The sequence below is a fragment of the Varanus komodoensis genome, unplaced genomic scaffold (genome assembly GCF_004798865.1).
Source record: "Varanus komodoensis strain SLA01 unplaced genomic scaffold, ASM479886v1 scaffold10, whole genome shotgun sequence".
Lineage (NCBI taxonomy): Eukaryota > Metazoa > Chordata > Lepidosauria > Squamata > Varanidae > Varanus > Varanus komodoensis.
The window spans coordinates 7,615,913-7,633,359 of NW_025335269.1; the positions used below are offsets into that span (position 1 = coordinate 7,615,913).

Here is a 17,447-nt window from a genome sequence, read left to right on the forward strand (position 1 = left end):
ATGTAAACTGCTTGGGAATCCTGAGATGTAAGAGTGTTATAAATACTCATAAATAAACAAAAAGCAAAGGGTAAGTCTCTTTAAATTCTCTAAGATAAATTCATTTTTCCAGAAAGCATTCTAGAAACTGCCTTGCTATCTAACAAAGCTAGGCCTTGACTAAACTAGGTTTCTAGTGCAAAACTGCAAAGCAGTACATTACAGGGTGACAGGACTTGCCATTTTTGCTTTGCGGACCAAGGAGAACTTATTTAGCAGCAGCAGGATATCATCTTATAAGTTACCTTTATGTATTAAAAGAGAAATAGAATCACAGACAGAATTATAACACTGTAGAGGTCTTTCCCCACACTTTAATAATACAGAAAGGCAGGTAACTAGTAAATACAGGAAAGAAATTTAAGTGATTGCTTACAAGCCCTATGCCTCTATATTGAGCTATGAATTTTTCTAGTGGACTCATGTTTCAACTGTTTTCCTGCAATGATGGTGTCATTTTATCATTTTCTTTTAGCCCTTAGAGCATGCCAATGTACTGCTTAATTTTAAACACCTTGTATACACTTGCTATTTGCTTCACTGGATTCACTTTGAACAGCAGGTAAGGAGATTGCTTACTGTTTTACTTCCAGTGGGAAATGAACTAAAAACAAATCCTTATTTCAAATTTGAATAAAGAAAGCCTCCTTTCCCTCTTATCTTCAGGTCAATTAGTAAGGATCTGAGTGCTTAATTTTTATATACACCACACATTGTTTCACAGAGACATGCTTAGATAAATATATGTTACCTTGTCATCATCTTCACACGTCATGACATTGGAGAAAGGGATCTCAGCTTTGAACATTTTGCGACAATGCATGAGTTGCACCAACAGGTAACAGACAGTCTTGAACTTCATTCTTTTGGCAGGCTTTATGTCTGACAGGATCAGCCCAGGAAATATCTGTAAGAATATTAATATAATGACACATTTTAAAATAATTAAATCCATATGCAAAAATAGCCTTTACACTACAGTCAGAATAAAGGTGGCATATACTTAATATATATAAAAGCAAGTGAAAACCATATTTTTAATCAGTTATTTCATAAATAAGTTGTATTTCTTTCAGAGTATTTCCAAAATGAGCACAATTCATGACTGAGCTAACCTGAGAATAACCCTTTTATCTATCATAAGGGATCTCTTGACAGCATTTAGGTGGATCACTACATTTTATTCGCACAGCAACCTAGTAAAGTGGTTTAGGAAGAGACATGGCCACAAGGTCAAGACCATTCAGTGAGCTTCATGGTTGATTGGGGATTTGAACCCAAGCTAGTGACCAGCTCGAGAGCAAGGAGTCAGTGGCACTGTTGAGAGAAGGAAGGGCAGGAAGTCATTTGCACCTTGCTAAATTTTAGACAAGAAGAAATTAATGCAATTGTAAATCTATAAAAACCCATCAAAGTGATAATGCAGCCAGTGTGTTTTCAAGTTTTAATTGTAATTGTAATTCTATTTATTTTATTTATTTGTTGTTGTGAGCCATCCTGAGGCTGTGTAGCAATGGGGACAGCATATTAAAACTTTAAATAAATAAATAAATAAATAAATAAATAAAATCATGGGCCATGAGATTACACTCACACACCAGCAAAACATATAATAAACATGTTTAAGACTAACAATATGGCACATAATTTATCTTAAATTCTTGAATATATTAAGAACATGTCTCTAAAATTTACCCTACCTTACCCACCAAGCCTTGCCCTACCCACTGAAATCAATTCCTCACCACCAGGTGTCAGCATTTCAAACACAATGCAGCCAGTTACCCCACTCTCCAATAGGGCCAAACTACAGATAGGCCTCTACAGGCCACTGCACATAGCTGTATGAACGCATTTTTTTCTTCTGTTTTTAAACTTATACTGCCTTTCCACAGACGTCACCAAAGTCATGTACAACAACAAATAAAACATGAATATCACAAAAATCTACAACCATACCATTGTAAAACATTAAGGGTACAATCCACAGCCCTCTGTCTCAATGCACATAGGCCTGTGAAACTGGAGGCTTAATGCATGCAAGGCACAGCATAAGGTGTGGCAGCAACATTCTCTGCTGCCTCCACACCTTGCCCTGAATATTTATAGCCATTTTTGGCTATCTGGATTTCTTAGTGGAGGTGAAAGAAGGCTTGGCAACTGACAGAAATAAGCATAAGGCACCAGTGGCACCCCTTTCAACATGTCCCATTTTGTCCTCTGAGACCCAGGTACATCCTCAAATAAGTTTTTTGTGTTGAGCATGGGCAGAAGCTTGGACTTCAGAATCCCAGCTGCAAGGTTGCAAGACCTTGGAACTGTGGCTCTGAAAAAAATCCTATGGCACCCTCCAGACCATGCCCATTGTGCTCTAAAATGATTCAAGGCAATTTTAGGATGAGATTTTAAAAGATGTCCCTTAACTAAATTTTCAAAAGCTGAGAGAGCCGTGGTCAGTTGTAACTTCAAAAGGAAAGCATTCCACAGTTTAGGAACTTACAGGAGAAAGTCTGAGGTGGCCACTGATGTATTGCAAAAAAGAGAGGAAATGATTTCCCAGAAAGAGAGCAAATGAGGGCACATTTGCAATAATCTGCATGTGCTAATTTGTAAGCATAGATGCACATATGGAAATTATTGTAGTTTAAATAAAAATGCAATGCATACATCTCACCATACTGCATATAATGCATACATCTTACCACAATGCATACAATACATCCCACCATAGTGGGAAAGTGTGTGCGTCTGTTCAGTCTGCTTTCCAAGTGTGGACTATTGATGTGCAGCTTCAGGACCCATATTCTCTTCTCTTACGGTTCTTTAACTTGAACTGCATAGCTCTTCAGACAGAGGACACATTCATATAGGATACTGTCTTCCGAAAGCCCTTTAGAGGACTGTTTTCTCTCAAGTAGAACACATGACCACCCTACCTTTCACATGTGGCCAGTAAATTTATTTATTTATTTAGCCTTTTATAGCCCATTCATTAGCACGGCACTCTCAGAGTGGTTATACAATAAAACCATAATGGAATAGTATACAATAGCCAGAATCAAATTAAAGCAACAATATCAGCAATCAATTTTAAAAACAAGTAAACCAATCATAAAACACCTATTCAACCAATAAAATGCAACCAACTTAAACAATAATCAAACTGAAACAATATTATGACAATATGTAACAACAATCCACATGTACCAGTAACAGTATTATAAAAACCAATATAAAACTAAATAATTTTATCAACAATTAAAAAGGCAAGAGAATAAAAAGGTTTTAACCTGTCACAGAAACATATACAGAGTTGGTACCAGCTGTATATCCCTGGGGAGTTGATTCCATAATTGAGGCACCACAGTTGAGAAGGCCCTTCTTGTTCTAGCCATCTTCTTTACTTCTTTTAAACGCTATGTTTTAAATGTTTTACATTTTGTATTGTTAAACCATCCCGAGACTTCAGTAATGGGACAGTCTAGAAAAGTTCTAAATAAATAAACAAACATGGCTCCTGGAGAAGGCCCTCTATACATGACCTTAGGGTCTGGGTATATGTATATGGGACCTCTAGCTATCCAGACCCTGATCCATTTAGGGCTTTATATGTTAGTGTGGGCACCTTAAAGTGGGCTCAAACTTCACTTGGTGACCAGTGTACTTGATAAAGCATGGAGCTGATACATTTGTGCCTGCCTGTCCCTGTCAATAGATGGGCTGCTCTGTTTTGTACCAATCAAAGTGTCCAGCCTGTTTTCAAGGGCAGCACCATGTAAAGAGCATTACAGTAGTCTAAATGCAAGTCTACCAGAGCATGGATTACCATTCCTACGTTCTGCCCGTCAAGATAAGAATGCAGCTAGTAAACCAACCAAAGTTGACTGAAGGTACTCCAGGCCACAGTTGCCATCTAAGACTAGGGATAATTCTGGATCCAGGAGTAACACCAAGCTCCACACCTTTAGGGGGAGTGCAACTCCATCCAGGAGAGGATGGATACAGTACCATAGTGTAGACATCATGAAGTTGAGGTGCTCTCTTCCAGACACCTTCTGGAATCACTCAGTCAGGTAAGAAAATGCAGTGCCTCCCAACCCAAGCAGACTATCCAGGAGAATACCATGGTTGATGGAATCGAAAGCCTCTGAAAAATCTAAAAGAACCAACAGGGATGAACTCCCCCTGTCGTTCTCCTGGCACACATCATCCCACAGGGTGACCAAGGCAGTTTCAGTTCCAAAACCAGCCCTGAAGCTGGACTGAAATGGATCCAGATTAACTATTCCTCCAAAATTGCCTTGAGTTGCCCAGCTACCAACAACTTGAGCACCTTGCCCAAAAATGTAATGTTGGCCACATGCCTGTAGATGTTAACATCTCTTGGATCCAGACCCACCTTCTTCAGGATGGGTCTGATCACTGCTTCCTTTAAAGGACCCCTCCCTCAGAGAGCCATTCACAATCGCCTGGACCATGTATTCCCTCCTTGGCTTTGATGAGCAACCGTGAGGGGCAAGGGGCAAGAACACAGGTGGTAGAACAAACTTATCCAAGCACCTTGTCTATTTCATCAGGCTTTGATAACTTAAACTTATCCAAAAGATTAAAAAATGACCAAACAGTGCTCTGGACACCTCCATTAACGGGACTAGATTAAATGTGGAGTCCAATTCATTCTGGATCCAAGTGACTTTATCCTTGAACTACTGTGCAAATTCATCGCAGTAGGCCCATTTTTTAGGGCCTGCATATAAACAAACCACTTGAAATAGCTCCACTGGACAGCACTGCAATGTTGATGGAGAAGGATGCCTTCTTCGCTGTCCACACTGCCATGGTGTAGACTCAATAGTGAGCTCCTACCTGTTTAGTCCTTGTTTTCCTACACCTGCTCTCAGCTGCCTTCCCAATTCCCACAGTTCTGCTGTATACCATAGAGCCAAGCGAGCTCTGCAAGTGGGAAGAGGATGCTTACGTGGAATTGTGTCAACCGCCTGGGTGACTTCCATGTGGACCTCTGTGAACAATTCTGTCCCCATAATGTCTTCTCATACAAAACTTCAAGTTCAGGCAAAATTCAATCTGAGATGTGTGATACCAAATATACCCAGTCTGTAAGCTATTTAGGGCTTTAAAAGTTAAAACAAATACCTTGAACTGAACCTGGAAAATAACTGGCAGCCAGTATACATCTTTCAATATTAGGGTAATTTGGCCTTCATACCAAGTAGCAGTTAGTAATTCAGCTGCCACATTTTGCACCAGCTGAAGCTTCTGGATGCTCTTTGAGGGTAGGCCTATGTAGAGTGAATCACAATAGTTTAAATGTGATGTGACCAAGGCATGGCTAACTTTTGCACATCAGATCAACTCAAGTAAAAATGTGCCTCAGGTCATAAACAGGATTTTAAAAATGGGCAGCGTCAGGTTAGCATGCAGGGAAAGGGCAGGGGAGGTTAATCCTTTCCTTTTGAACCCAAAGTCAGATATATGACTTAATTGCCAATGCTGTTATAAGGCGGAAGGAAGGCTCTGCTGGTACTACTCAAGGTACAGCTAGAAGAAACCCTGATCACAGCAGATTATGTGCTGTTGTTGACTCACTCCCACTCATATGCAATCAAGCAGAGGTAGTACCTCCTTATAGAAATGTTTCTTCTAGATTTCTCCCAACATCCTTGCCATGAATTTTATTCTGAATTTCATTTTTTGTAAGCCTCTCTGAAAAGAAAGAGTACTTTGAAGAGTACTATGTAAATTCTTAAAATAAAACACAGATAAAATATACTCTTGCAGTGAAAGAAAATAGAATCACTGTGACTGTAATCATTCATGGGTCCTTGATATGCTCCTGTGCTTCCAAGCACTGTTTTGTCCAGAGCTTTTTATCTTTGTGACATTTATTATTTGTCAAAATAAATAAAGATATGCAAACACCATAGTTAAACAGTGCATAATTAAACTTCTTGATTTTAGGAGTTGTGCACATTTTTCTGCAAACACGATTCATATTATTTGGCAGACCTTCACAATAACATCCCTTTAATTTCATGAATTAAAGCATTTGGTGCTGCATGAGATCTGATATTCGCCTTGGGAATATATTTTGGGACAAAGATACAAGCAGGTCCCAGCTGTACAACCACCTGTTGTAAAAAATATTTGAGCTAGATATCTAGATTTGAGCTAAATATTCACCCAATGTTTACAATTCATCCCTCAAAGGAAGAAAAATGCTATCATCTATATGGTCCATGGATTATGCTCTTAGTACAATGCACAAAACATCTCAGTACCAGTGTAATAGCTGCAAATGTACTGACAGCACAATCCTATGGCTGCTAGACAGTCTGGATGAGCATAAGATTGTTTTTGAGACCTATTTACAAGTCAGAAAAACACTCTAACCTTGTAGCAGGGGCTCTACACTCAAAGCATCCCCCTTATAGAAAGTACCACACCAGCTGTTTCTTCAAGGTTGCAAACCTGACATCGGAGAAGGGGATGAATGGGCATTATAGGAGACGGGAAGCAGAGGAGACCAATATTATCATAATACCAAGTATTCCAATGGTGCCTCAGCCTCTTCCCTCACAGTCCAAGGTGCAACACATAAAAGGCCTGTTTTGCAGAGTGGGAGGAAAGATGAGCTGATATTTGCCTCCACATTCCTTCCACCCTGCAAAGGATGCTCATAAGCCTCCAACTTTGAAGAGTTATAGGTATCTGGATTGGACTATGCACTAAAATTATATTAATTTATACAAACTAAAATTTTGCCCTGCAATATCTAAAGTACTGATTCAAAGCCCAATCCTCAGAAGCAAATCTCATTGCATTTGATGGGGCTTATTCCTGGGTAAGTGCGCACATGATTTCAGCATCCTTTTATTAATGCCTACTTTGTAAGAAATCTGCTTTAACTTTTCAACCAGCCAATGTCAGAAATGAAACTGTTAGATGCTGAAAATCATGTTTGTTTATGCTGGATGAGACAACAAAGTGAGAGTGTTAGGAGACCTGTCACAGCTTCCAGTACAGCTGCTGCCATGAAGTTCTAAACAAATCCCATGTTAATGAATGTTTGCCCTTTTGATCAAAAGTCAAAAGCATCAACTGCTCATTATTTGCACTCACAAACTTGTTTATGATTTATTCAAAAATATTGCCCAGGTGTAACCCTCAGAAAATATTCTAAGTATGTCCTCGGCTGTATGAATTTCTTTTAAGCTTTAAAATTTGTCATTTAGCACAAAGGTGGACAAACTTTTTCAAGCATTGCTATTGAATGTTCAAAAACGTAAGATTCCTCCCTGCCAGAAATTCCCCAAAAACGAAAACACCTCACCATCAATGAAATCCATGGTCTTTCCTGCCAGCCTTTTAGCCCAGCTTTACCCAACCTAGTGTCCTCATGATCCTTTGGGTCACAGCTGTCATAATCCCTTACCATTGGTTATGCTAGCCAAGGCAGATGGGGGTTGTCAACCAAAACATCTGAAGAACCACAAGTTGCCCAGCCTTGTCTCTTTTATATAAAATGATTTTTAGCGAATCAAATAAGGCCTTTTCTCGCAGTACTGAAGTGACAGGAAAAACTGTGCATGTGAGACACAACTCTTAAAAAAGCATTGCCATCTTTCCCTTGAACTAGGTCTGCATCAGCAGCCCCCCACACAAATGCATAACAGCTAATGTTCTCCTGCCACTACTCATGCCCATCACATAGGTAGCATGGCCACAGACTACTGCTCTATTCTAGCATCTGGTTATCAGGTGGTAAGAACTTTATTTCAGGTAGAAAGGTACACATTTGGTTAAATCCATTTTGGGCATGTGTTTCATGCATTCATGGTGTTTGTTTCATGGATTGTCTCATATTTTTCATTCTGTCATCTACTTGCTGATAGAAGTGGAATTTTTAAACCACAATTTTGTCCTACTAGCATTAGTTTACATTAGTTAATGCAGATGGCTACAAATCCCCCAGAAGTTAGTTAACAAACAGAACAGTGCAAGTCCATACAGGGAAGGAGAAGTACATCTGTGCATAACAAGAGACAAAGGCTTATTCACCACATCAGAGAGATCAGCTCTAACAGTGCCCAATAAAGTCTTCCAAAAATGTAGGAAGAAAGCTAAAGTATGAAGCAGATGGTCTTCAATGTTTATATACTAATGGAGCTGAAAGATGAAGTACAGATTAGGGGAGCTCTGGATGCGAGCAATCACTCCATCATTTGCTTTGAGATCAGGGGACTGGGGATATGCAGCAGGTCGAGCACTAGAATCTGGGACTTCAAGAGGGCCAACTTTGGCCAACTGAAGGCCAGACTGGGGAAAGTTTCCTGGGATAGGTTACTGGAAGGTAAGTGAGTTGAGGAGGGGTGGATAGCACTCAAAAGGGAGGTTTTGGAGGTGCAAGCCTTGACGATACCTCTAGTCAGTAAGGTGGGGAGGCGGAGGAGAGTGCCGCCATGGATGCGAAAGGAGGTGGTTAGAGGGATTAGATGAAAGAGGAACCTCTGTAGGAAATGGGTACTGGGGGAAATAGACAAAAGGGTATACCGGGAGAAGGAGGCCTGTTGCAGAAGGATTCTTTGCAAGGCTAAGGCTGATTACGAGCTGAGACTTGTCAAGAATATCAAGAGCAACAAAAAGGGCTTCTTTCAGCATGTAAATAGGAAGACGAGGGGAGACAAGTGGTGGGACCACTAAATAAGGAGGAAGGAGATCCAGTGACTGATATGAGGGAACAGGCACAGATGCTAAATGACTATTTTGCCTCTGTGTTCTCCCCAAAGCAGGACAGGGGATATGCGCATAGGAGATTAGATGAGGCTGGGGACTTAGGGGCACAGATTAGAGTCACCCCCCCTTGAAGTCGAGGGGCTTCTCAGGGCATTGGACATTACAAAGGCGCCAGGCCCTGACGGGTTCCACCCAAGAGTACTGAGAGAGTTGGCTGGGGTTCTCTCATGCCCGCTGGCCTCCATTTTTGAGACCTCGTGGAGAACGGGTGAAGTTCCAGAGAACTGGAGGGTGGCATCAGTGGTCCCAATTTTCAAAAAGGGTAGTAGAAAGTACATGGGGAATTACAGAAAAACAATGGAAAGGCTCATAATAGCGAGAGATCTAGTGATGCTAGATAGGGAAGGGAGGCTGGCAGCCACACAACACGGATTCCGCAAAAACAGGTCCTACCAGACAAACCTTGTGGAATTCTATGACAAGGTTTCGAGATGGCTAGATGGAGGGAATGCAGTGGATGTGGTATACCTGGATTTCAGCAAGGCCTTTGACAAAGTGCCCCATGATATCCTGGTGGAGAAACTGAGGAGTTTTGGGATACACCAAAACACTGTCCGATGGATTAGGACATGGTTGACTGACCGAAAGCAGAAGGTAACCATTAGCAGGGAATGATCGGGATGGCAGCCATTGACAAGCAGGGTCCCCCAGGGCTCTGTCCTGGGGCCGATCCTGTTTAATCTTTTCATTAACGACATGGAAGAAGGGGTGAACAGTCTGCTGATCAAATTCGGAGACGACACTAAAACTGGAGCAGTGGCCACAACTGAGGAGCAGGTACTCCAGATCCAAAAGGATCTGGACAGACTATGGAAGTGGGCAGGAGACAACAGGATGGCGTTCAATGTGGATAAGTGCAAGGTCTTGCACTTGGGGCATAGGAATAGCTGTCATAAGTACAGGTTAGGTGACAAGTGGCTGGAGAGCAGCACTTGTGAAAGGGACCTCAGGGTACTGGTTGACTGCAGGCTAAACATCAGCAGTGTGATGGGGTGGTCAAGAGGGCGAACGCCACCCTTGGTTGCATAGCCAGAAGTGTGGCTTCCAAATCAAGAGAGGTATTACTACCACGCTACACGACTCTGGTGTGCCCGCAACTGCAGTATTGTGCTCAGGTTTGGGCCCCTCATTACAGAAAGCATATAGCCAGGTTGGAGTCAGTGCAGCGTAGGGGCACAAGGTTGCTGGCTGATTTGCAGGGGATGCCATATGAAGCGAGACTGAGGGAACTGGGTCTCTTCAGCCTGTAGAAGAGGAGACTCAGTGGGGATATGTTGGCGACATACAGGTATGTGAGGGGATGTCACATGGAGATGGGTAGAGACCTGATCTCCCCTGCAAAGGAAGGCAGGACACGCTCCAATGGAGCAAAGCTCAGGAAGCCAAGGTTCCATTTGGATGCCAGGAAGCACTTCCTGACAGTCAGGACCCCGAGGGTGTGGAATGGGCTTCCACGAGAGGTCGTTGAGGCCCCATCGGTGCGGGTGTTCAAGGATAGGCTGGATGTCCACATGGTGGGCATGTTGTGAGCGGAGCCGGCTGGTGCCGGAGGTCAGACTAGATGGTCCAGGAAGCCCCTTCTGACTCGCTCTGTTTCTATGTTTCTATGTCTTGAGTATGGGAAACAAATAGCATGAATTTGAATACAGGACAGTGAATATGACCTGATAGGTATAACTGAAACTTGGTTGGGATGACTCCCATGACTGGAATTACACAAGGGAAGGATATAACCTGTTCAAGAAGAATAGAAGGAACAGAAAGGGAGGTGGGAGTCACACTGTGTGTTAAAGATACATATCTCTGCACAGAAACACAGGAGGAGGAGCTTAGTAGCTCCATTGAGAGCATTTGGATTAATATATATGGAGCAAAGAATAAAAGGAACTGAGTGGTTGGACTCTATTACTGACCCTCCAGTCAAGGAGAAGATGAGGATGAAATTTCTGAAAAGCAAATTGCCAGTGATTCAAGGAGGCATGATGTAGTCGTTATGGGAGACTTTTAATTTCCCTGATAGCTGTTGGGAGACAAATTCTGCCAAATACAGTTCTTCCAAGAGATACTTAACATGTTGCTGTTAACATGCTAAGAATGTTAAGAAAAGAAAAGGAACAGCTATCCTTGACTTGATACTAACCAACCGGAAAGACCTAGTGGACAAAGTGGGAGCCACGGGAACTCTGGAGTAAAGTGACTGTGCCATCCTTGAATTCTTGATTCTAAAGCAAGAAAAAGCCAAACGTAACCAAACATGAACCTTGGATTTTAGGAAAGCTGATTTTAATAAACCTAGAACAATGGTAAGGAAACACTCATGGCATGTGACTAATGAAAAAAGGAGTCCAAGATGGATGGAAATATTTTTTAAAGAAGGGAATTCTAAATGCACATTTACAAATAATTAGAACAAGTAAAAAGAATAAAAGACAAAGACAGAAGGGTTTACTTCCTAATTTGTCTCAGACTTCTCCCAATAGAAGATCTATGACCTTCCTCATGAATGTGAAGTACAACCTGAAGGAGAAGTATGGCAGCTCCATATTGATAGGCAAATGGTCAAGGATCATCTAATTGGGCTGAAGGTGTTCAAATCTCCAAAGCCCAATAAACCCAATAACCCTAGAGTCATAAAGGAACTGAAGGAAGAACTCTCAGAACCACTGTCTATTATGTTTGCAAAATTATGCAGGACAGTGGAAGTGCCACATGACTAGAAAAGAGCAAATGTTGTCCCTATCTTCAAGAAAAGATAAAAAGAAGACCAGAGAACTACAGACAGGTTAGTCCATCATCTATCCCAGGAAAATTCTGGAGCAGATTAAAAAACAATCTTTCTGCAAATAAATTGAAAACAATGCAGTGATTTCTAGGAGCTAACATGGATTTCTCAAAAACAAATCCTGCTACCCTAATCTGATTTTATTTTTTGATTGGTAACATCCCTGATGGACTGTGGGAATGCTGTGGACATAATATATCATGACCTCAGCAAAGCTTTTAACAAAGTGCCCCACAAAATCCTAATTAGTGAACTACCAAAAGTGGGCTAGCTGGAACAACTATCAGGTGGATCCAGTTTCGCAATGATCAGAAAAGCTCTGAAAATGGCAGTGTCCATTACTGTCAAGTTTAGTGATATCTGCAGAGTTTCCTTGGGTTCCTTTGCCTTATGATATTGAAGGTAACAGCAGGAATTCTCTTGTGTACCACTTCCCTTCCAAATGGCAGGCAAATTCCTGTTAGTATTTCCATCTGAGATCGAAGACAAAAACTAGGATGCAGGTGGTAGGGAACCCAGTTGGCACTGAGAAGAGTGGTCATGTCTACTGACATTGCCCTGGTCACAGATGGGATAGTGGAAGTAATTTGGTGCCCAAGCAACTTATGTTCTGCACTACTGCCCTAACCTCCTTCATGGATCACTGCCTTGTCATGGCAAAGGGGCTTGCATAGCTCAATGAAGCTATGAGCTATACTGTGCAAGGCCACCCAAGACGGACAGGTCATAGCAGAGAGCTCTGACAAAACGTGATCCACTGGAAAAGGAAATGGCAACCCATTCCAGTATCTTTGCCATGAAAACCGCATGGACAGTACAAAAAGGCAAAAAGATATGACGCCGGAAGATGAGCCTCTCAGGTCGGAAGGTGTCCAATATGGTACTGGGGAAGAGCAGAGGGCTAGTACTAGTAGTGCCAGAAAGAAGGAAGTGACTGGGTCAAAGCTGAAAGGACATTCAGTTGCAGATGTATCTGGTGGTGAAAGGAGAGTCCGATGCTGCAAAGATCTATATTCCATAGGAACCTGAAATGTAAGATCCATGAATCAAGGCAAGCTGGATGTGGTCAAACAAGAGATGACAAGACTGAACATCGACAACTTAGGAATCAGTGAACTAAAATGGACAGGAATGGGTGAATTTAATTCAGATGACCATCAGGTATACTACTGTGGGCAAGAATCCCTCAGAAGAAATGGAGTAGAAATCAGATTGATTATGTGCTCTGCAGCCAAAGATGAAGAAACTCTATACAGTCAGTAAAAACATGACCAGGAGCTGACTGTGGCTCAGATCATGAGCTTCTGGTTGCAAAACTTAGGCTTCGGTTGAAGAAAGTAGGGAAAAGCACTAGGCCACTCCGGTATGACCTAAATCATATCCCTGATGAATAGAAAGTAGAGGTGACAAATAGATTTAAGGAATTAGATCTGATACACAGAGTGCCTGAAGAACTATGGATGGAGGTTCACAACATTGCACAAGAGGCAGCAACTAAAGCCATCTCAAGGAAATAGAAATGCAAGAAAGCGAAATGGCTGTCTGAGGAAGCTTTACAAATAGCTGAGGAAAGAAGGGAAGCAAAAGGCAAGGGAGAAAGAGAAAGATACAAACAATAGAATGCAGGATTCCAGAAGAAAACAATAGAATGGGGAGGACCAGAGATCTCTTCAAGAAAATTAGAGACATGAAGGGAACGTTTCATGCATAGATGGGCAAGATAAAGGATCAAAATGGCAGGGACCTAACAGAGGAAGAAGAGATTAAGAAGAGGTGGCAAGATTACACAGAAGAACTATACAAGAAAGAGCTTAACATCCCTGATAACCATGATGGGGTGGTCACTGACTTCGAGCCAGACATCCTTGAATGTGAAGTCAAATGGGCCTTAGGAAGTCTGAGCAACAACAAAGCTAGTGGAGGTGACAGTATTCCAGCTGAGCTATTCAAAATCTTAAAAGACGATGCAGTAAAAGTGCTACACAATATGCCAGCAAATTTGGAAAACCCAACAGTGGCCACAGGATTGGAAAAGGTCAGTTTGCTTTCCGATCCCAAAGAAGGGCAATGCCAAAGAATGTTGAATCTACCGCACCATTGCACTCATTTCACATGCTAGCAAAGTTATGCTCAAAATACTACAAGCTAGGCTCCAGCAGTATGTAGACCGAGATCTACCAGAAGTACAGGTAGAATTTTGAAGAGGGAAAAAACTAGAGATCAAATTGCCAGCATACGCTGGATCATGGAGAAAGCTAGGGAGTTCCAGAAAAACATCTATTCCTGCTTCATTGACTATGCTAAAGCCTTTGATTGTGTGGATCACAACAAGAGGCTTCCATGAGAGGTCGCTGAGGCTCCATCAGTGAGGGTGTTCAAAGATAGGCTGGACATGCACACGGTGGGCATGTCGTGAGTGGAGCTGGCTGGTGCCAGAGATCTGACTAGATGGTCCAGGAGGCCCCTTCTGACTCGCTCTATTTCTATGTTTCTAAATTGTGGCAAGTTCTTAAAGAGATGGGAGTACCAGACCATCTTACTTGTCTCTTGAGAAACCTGTATGAGGGTCAAGAAGCAACAGTGAGAACTGAACACGGAACCACTGATTGGTTCAAAATTGAGAAAGGAATTCGGCAAGACTGTATACTGTCATCCTGCCTATTTAACTTATATGCAGAGCACATCATGAGAAAGGCGGTGATAGATGAATCACCAGTTGGAATTAAGATTGCCGGTAGAAATATCAACAAGCTCAGATATACAGATGATACCACTCTCATGGCAGAAAGTGAAGAGGAACTAAAGAGCCTCTTGATGAGGTTGAAGGAGGAGAGCACAAAGCTTGGCTTGAAACTCAACATTAAGAAAACTAAGATCATGGCATCCAGTCCTCTCACTTCCTGCCAAATAGTTGGGGAAGAAAGGGAGGTAGTGACAGATTTTATTTTCCTGGGCTCCAAGATCACCGCAGATGAGGACTGCAGCCAAGAAATTAAAAGACGCTTGCTCCTGGGGAGGAAAGCTATGGCAAATCTAGACAGCATACTAAAAAGGAGAGACATCACCCTGCCAACTAAAGTGTGTATAGTCAAGGCTATGGTTTTCCCAGTTCCAATGTATGGCTGTGAAAGTTGGACCATAAGGAAGGCTGAGTGCTGAAGAATTAAGGCCTTTGAATAGTGGTGCCATAGGAAACTCCTGAGAGTCCCTTGGACAGCAAGGCGATCAAACCGGTGAGTCCTAGAAGAGATCAACCCTGACTGTTCTTTAGAAGGCCAGATCCTGAAGATGAAACTCAATACTTTGGCCACCTAATGAGAAGGAAGGACTGCCTGGAGAAGAGCCTAATGCTGGGAACAATAGATGACAAAAGAAGAAGGGGGCGGCAGAGAATGAGGTGGCTAGATGGAGTCACTGAAGCAGTTGGTGTGAGCTTGAGTGGACTTCGGGGGATGGTGGAGGACAGGAAGGCCTGGAGGAATGTTGTCCATGGGGTCGTGATGGGTCGGACATGACTTTGCGACTAAGAACAACAATAACAACTGCCCTAACTTCAAGGTGACCACTAAGGCAAGATTCATCCACACCTAATAACTGGTTAGGCTCTGCCTTAATGTTGAGTTCCACTCAAAATAATTGCAAATAAAAATAACTAAAGTCTGAATAAAGACTAGGTGCCTGTGTCATATAAGATGACCTTGCACTTGCTGAAGAGCTTACCAAGGTTAATAATGTTGTGCTGTTTCTCTAGAGATGAATGCAAATGGATTTCAAATAAAAAATGTAAAAGTTTTGAATATTTTAGAATTCCTCATTTGGAAAGGTAAGTGTTACATGACAAAGCTTTCATACCTTACTGTGTTCACCCCTTGCTTAATCAGAATGTTGTAATGATGGAAAATACTGTCAGAATGGATTTTAAGAATGTGCAGGTATATCTTTTAAATCCAAAGTGGGACTGTTTTACCTTGGAAATGGAACACATTCCTGGTCATCAGTTGCTGCTAATGTTGATTTTCATTCTTCTTGGTGTCTTGCTGAAGCCAGTTCACATTAATGTCAAAAAGAATAATGCACAGAGAATACAGAAAAGTGGCTGCATTTCAGTTTTTAAGAGGCTCTGGAGGGAAGAAATGCCATATTAAACCAGAAAGCAAGGGTGCAATCTTATTCAAGCTAAATTAAATAACAATTCAGCCTTCTCCTCTTTTTCCTGTTTCTCCCCCTACCCCAAGCAGAACAGGGGCTTCTTGAGTTTGAGAGGGCTCGTTCCCTTTACATTCAGTGCCAAAGGGGGATGGGGGAATGGAATAATAAAAAACACATTACTTTGAAAACTTGGTAAGGTCTGGCAATCAGTATGCAAGTTCACAATAGCCATGAAAAGCTTCAATATGCTGGAATGCATCAGTACATGACACAATGACTGATGTGCAAGCCCAGTGGAAAAGCCAGTCAATATACCAGTGGAATTCATGAGGCATTTTTCCCTGCCAGCTTTGCAGACACTCCATTGATGCATACCAGAGATCTAATGCAGTTAGCCAAGATGTACAGGAAGACCTGTCACTTCAATAAATCAGTTGCTGACACAATAATGGAGAAACTATTTGCTTTTGTGCAGGGATGACAGCCAGTAGCAGTAGGTTCCCTTCTGTGTGGGGAATGCATATCTCACGAATCACTGATGATCAGCTCTTCCTCTCAAACACAAACAAATATGGAGCTTGGCAATATATCAACATGGTTGTTTCATTCAGTCTCAACTTAGCATTAGTGAAAATTTAATTGCAGTTAGTTTTTTAATAAGATTTTACCAAAATTCACATTTTCTCACATCCAAGATGGAAAGAACTTGCAAGAAACCAAAGCTGACAGATCCTGGCTCAATCTTAAAGTGCTAGATCTTAAAACGCTTAATCTGAATCCCATTGTATTAACTCAGGTTAATGGGGCTGAATTAGGGTTGCTGCTTCTTTTTCCTGACATCTTTCTTCCTTTTTCCTCATCTTTGAGCTGGAGAATCAAATTAAATAATGTCCTCCCTTCACATAAAACTAGCATGATAGAAGGAAGGCCAGGCTATAATCTCTCTGACACATTAACTTACCAGTATGGAATTGGTCTATGCTGACCACAATCTTCTTAAAGAAATATATACATGTAAAAGATAATTAGAAGGAAGCAAGCAAGCACAGAAAGCAACAGAATTCAGTTATCACAGTTCAAGGAGATTCACTATTCCATCTGATGATGATCACTACCACCTCAAGAATATTCATTATCAAGAGACTTCTGGTTGACGTCACAGCGAGACGGCTGTGGAGAAAGGGGATTCTGTGCTTCACGTCGAAATCCATTCTACAGAGGGCCCTGGGAGGCCCATCCAAGCCCTGTTGGGGCAGGGATTAGAAGCCTGAGCATACTTGTGCCCAGGGGGGGTGGTCCCCCACCCGCCGGGAGAAATTCAGGGAAATTCTCAGTGAACGGAGAGAGATGGGTGCACCACCCCCTCATAAGCTGTTGGCGCTGGATTGATAGCGGAGAAAAAAAGAAGCTTAAAAGTGGGCATCGGACCTGCTGGGTGAGCAATTAAACCTTTCAAAATACTGCCCGTGAAAGAACCTGTGAAATAAATATCAAACTGAATAACAAAAGAAAGGTCCTCTTGACGGAGGGAAGAAACTTCTTCCGGTGGAGTTCAAGTGGCGACAAATCTAGGAGAGATTAAGTGAAATTGGGGAAATTTGAGACTTGGAAGAGAAGAGATTTTTTCTATGTTTAATCTCCCCAAGGGTGAAGAATTAAATTT

At 41.9% G+C, this 17,447-nt stretch overlaps 1 protein-coding gene across 8 annotated transcripts in view; it reads right to left on the bottom strand.

The window, feature by feature from the left end:
* ADCY1 (adenylate cyclase 1) overlaps positions 1–17,447 on the bottom strand; it is a 280,351-nt gene that overhangs the window by 76,537 nt on the left and 186,367 nt on the right. For all 8 annotated transcript variants that reach the window (XR_006416963.1, XR_006416966.1, XR_006416967.1 and 5 more), the window contains exon 8: positions 791–946. Coding sequence is in view for 4 of the 8 variants with exons in the window: in XM_044453723.1 (XP_044309658.1) it covers positions 791–946 (156 nt within the window). In the remaining 4 variants the exon portion in view is untranslated. The remainder of the gene's footprint in view (positions 1–790; positions 947–17,447) is intronic.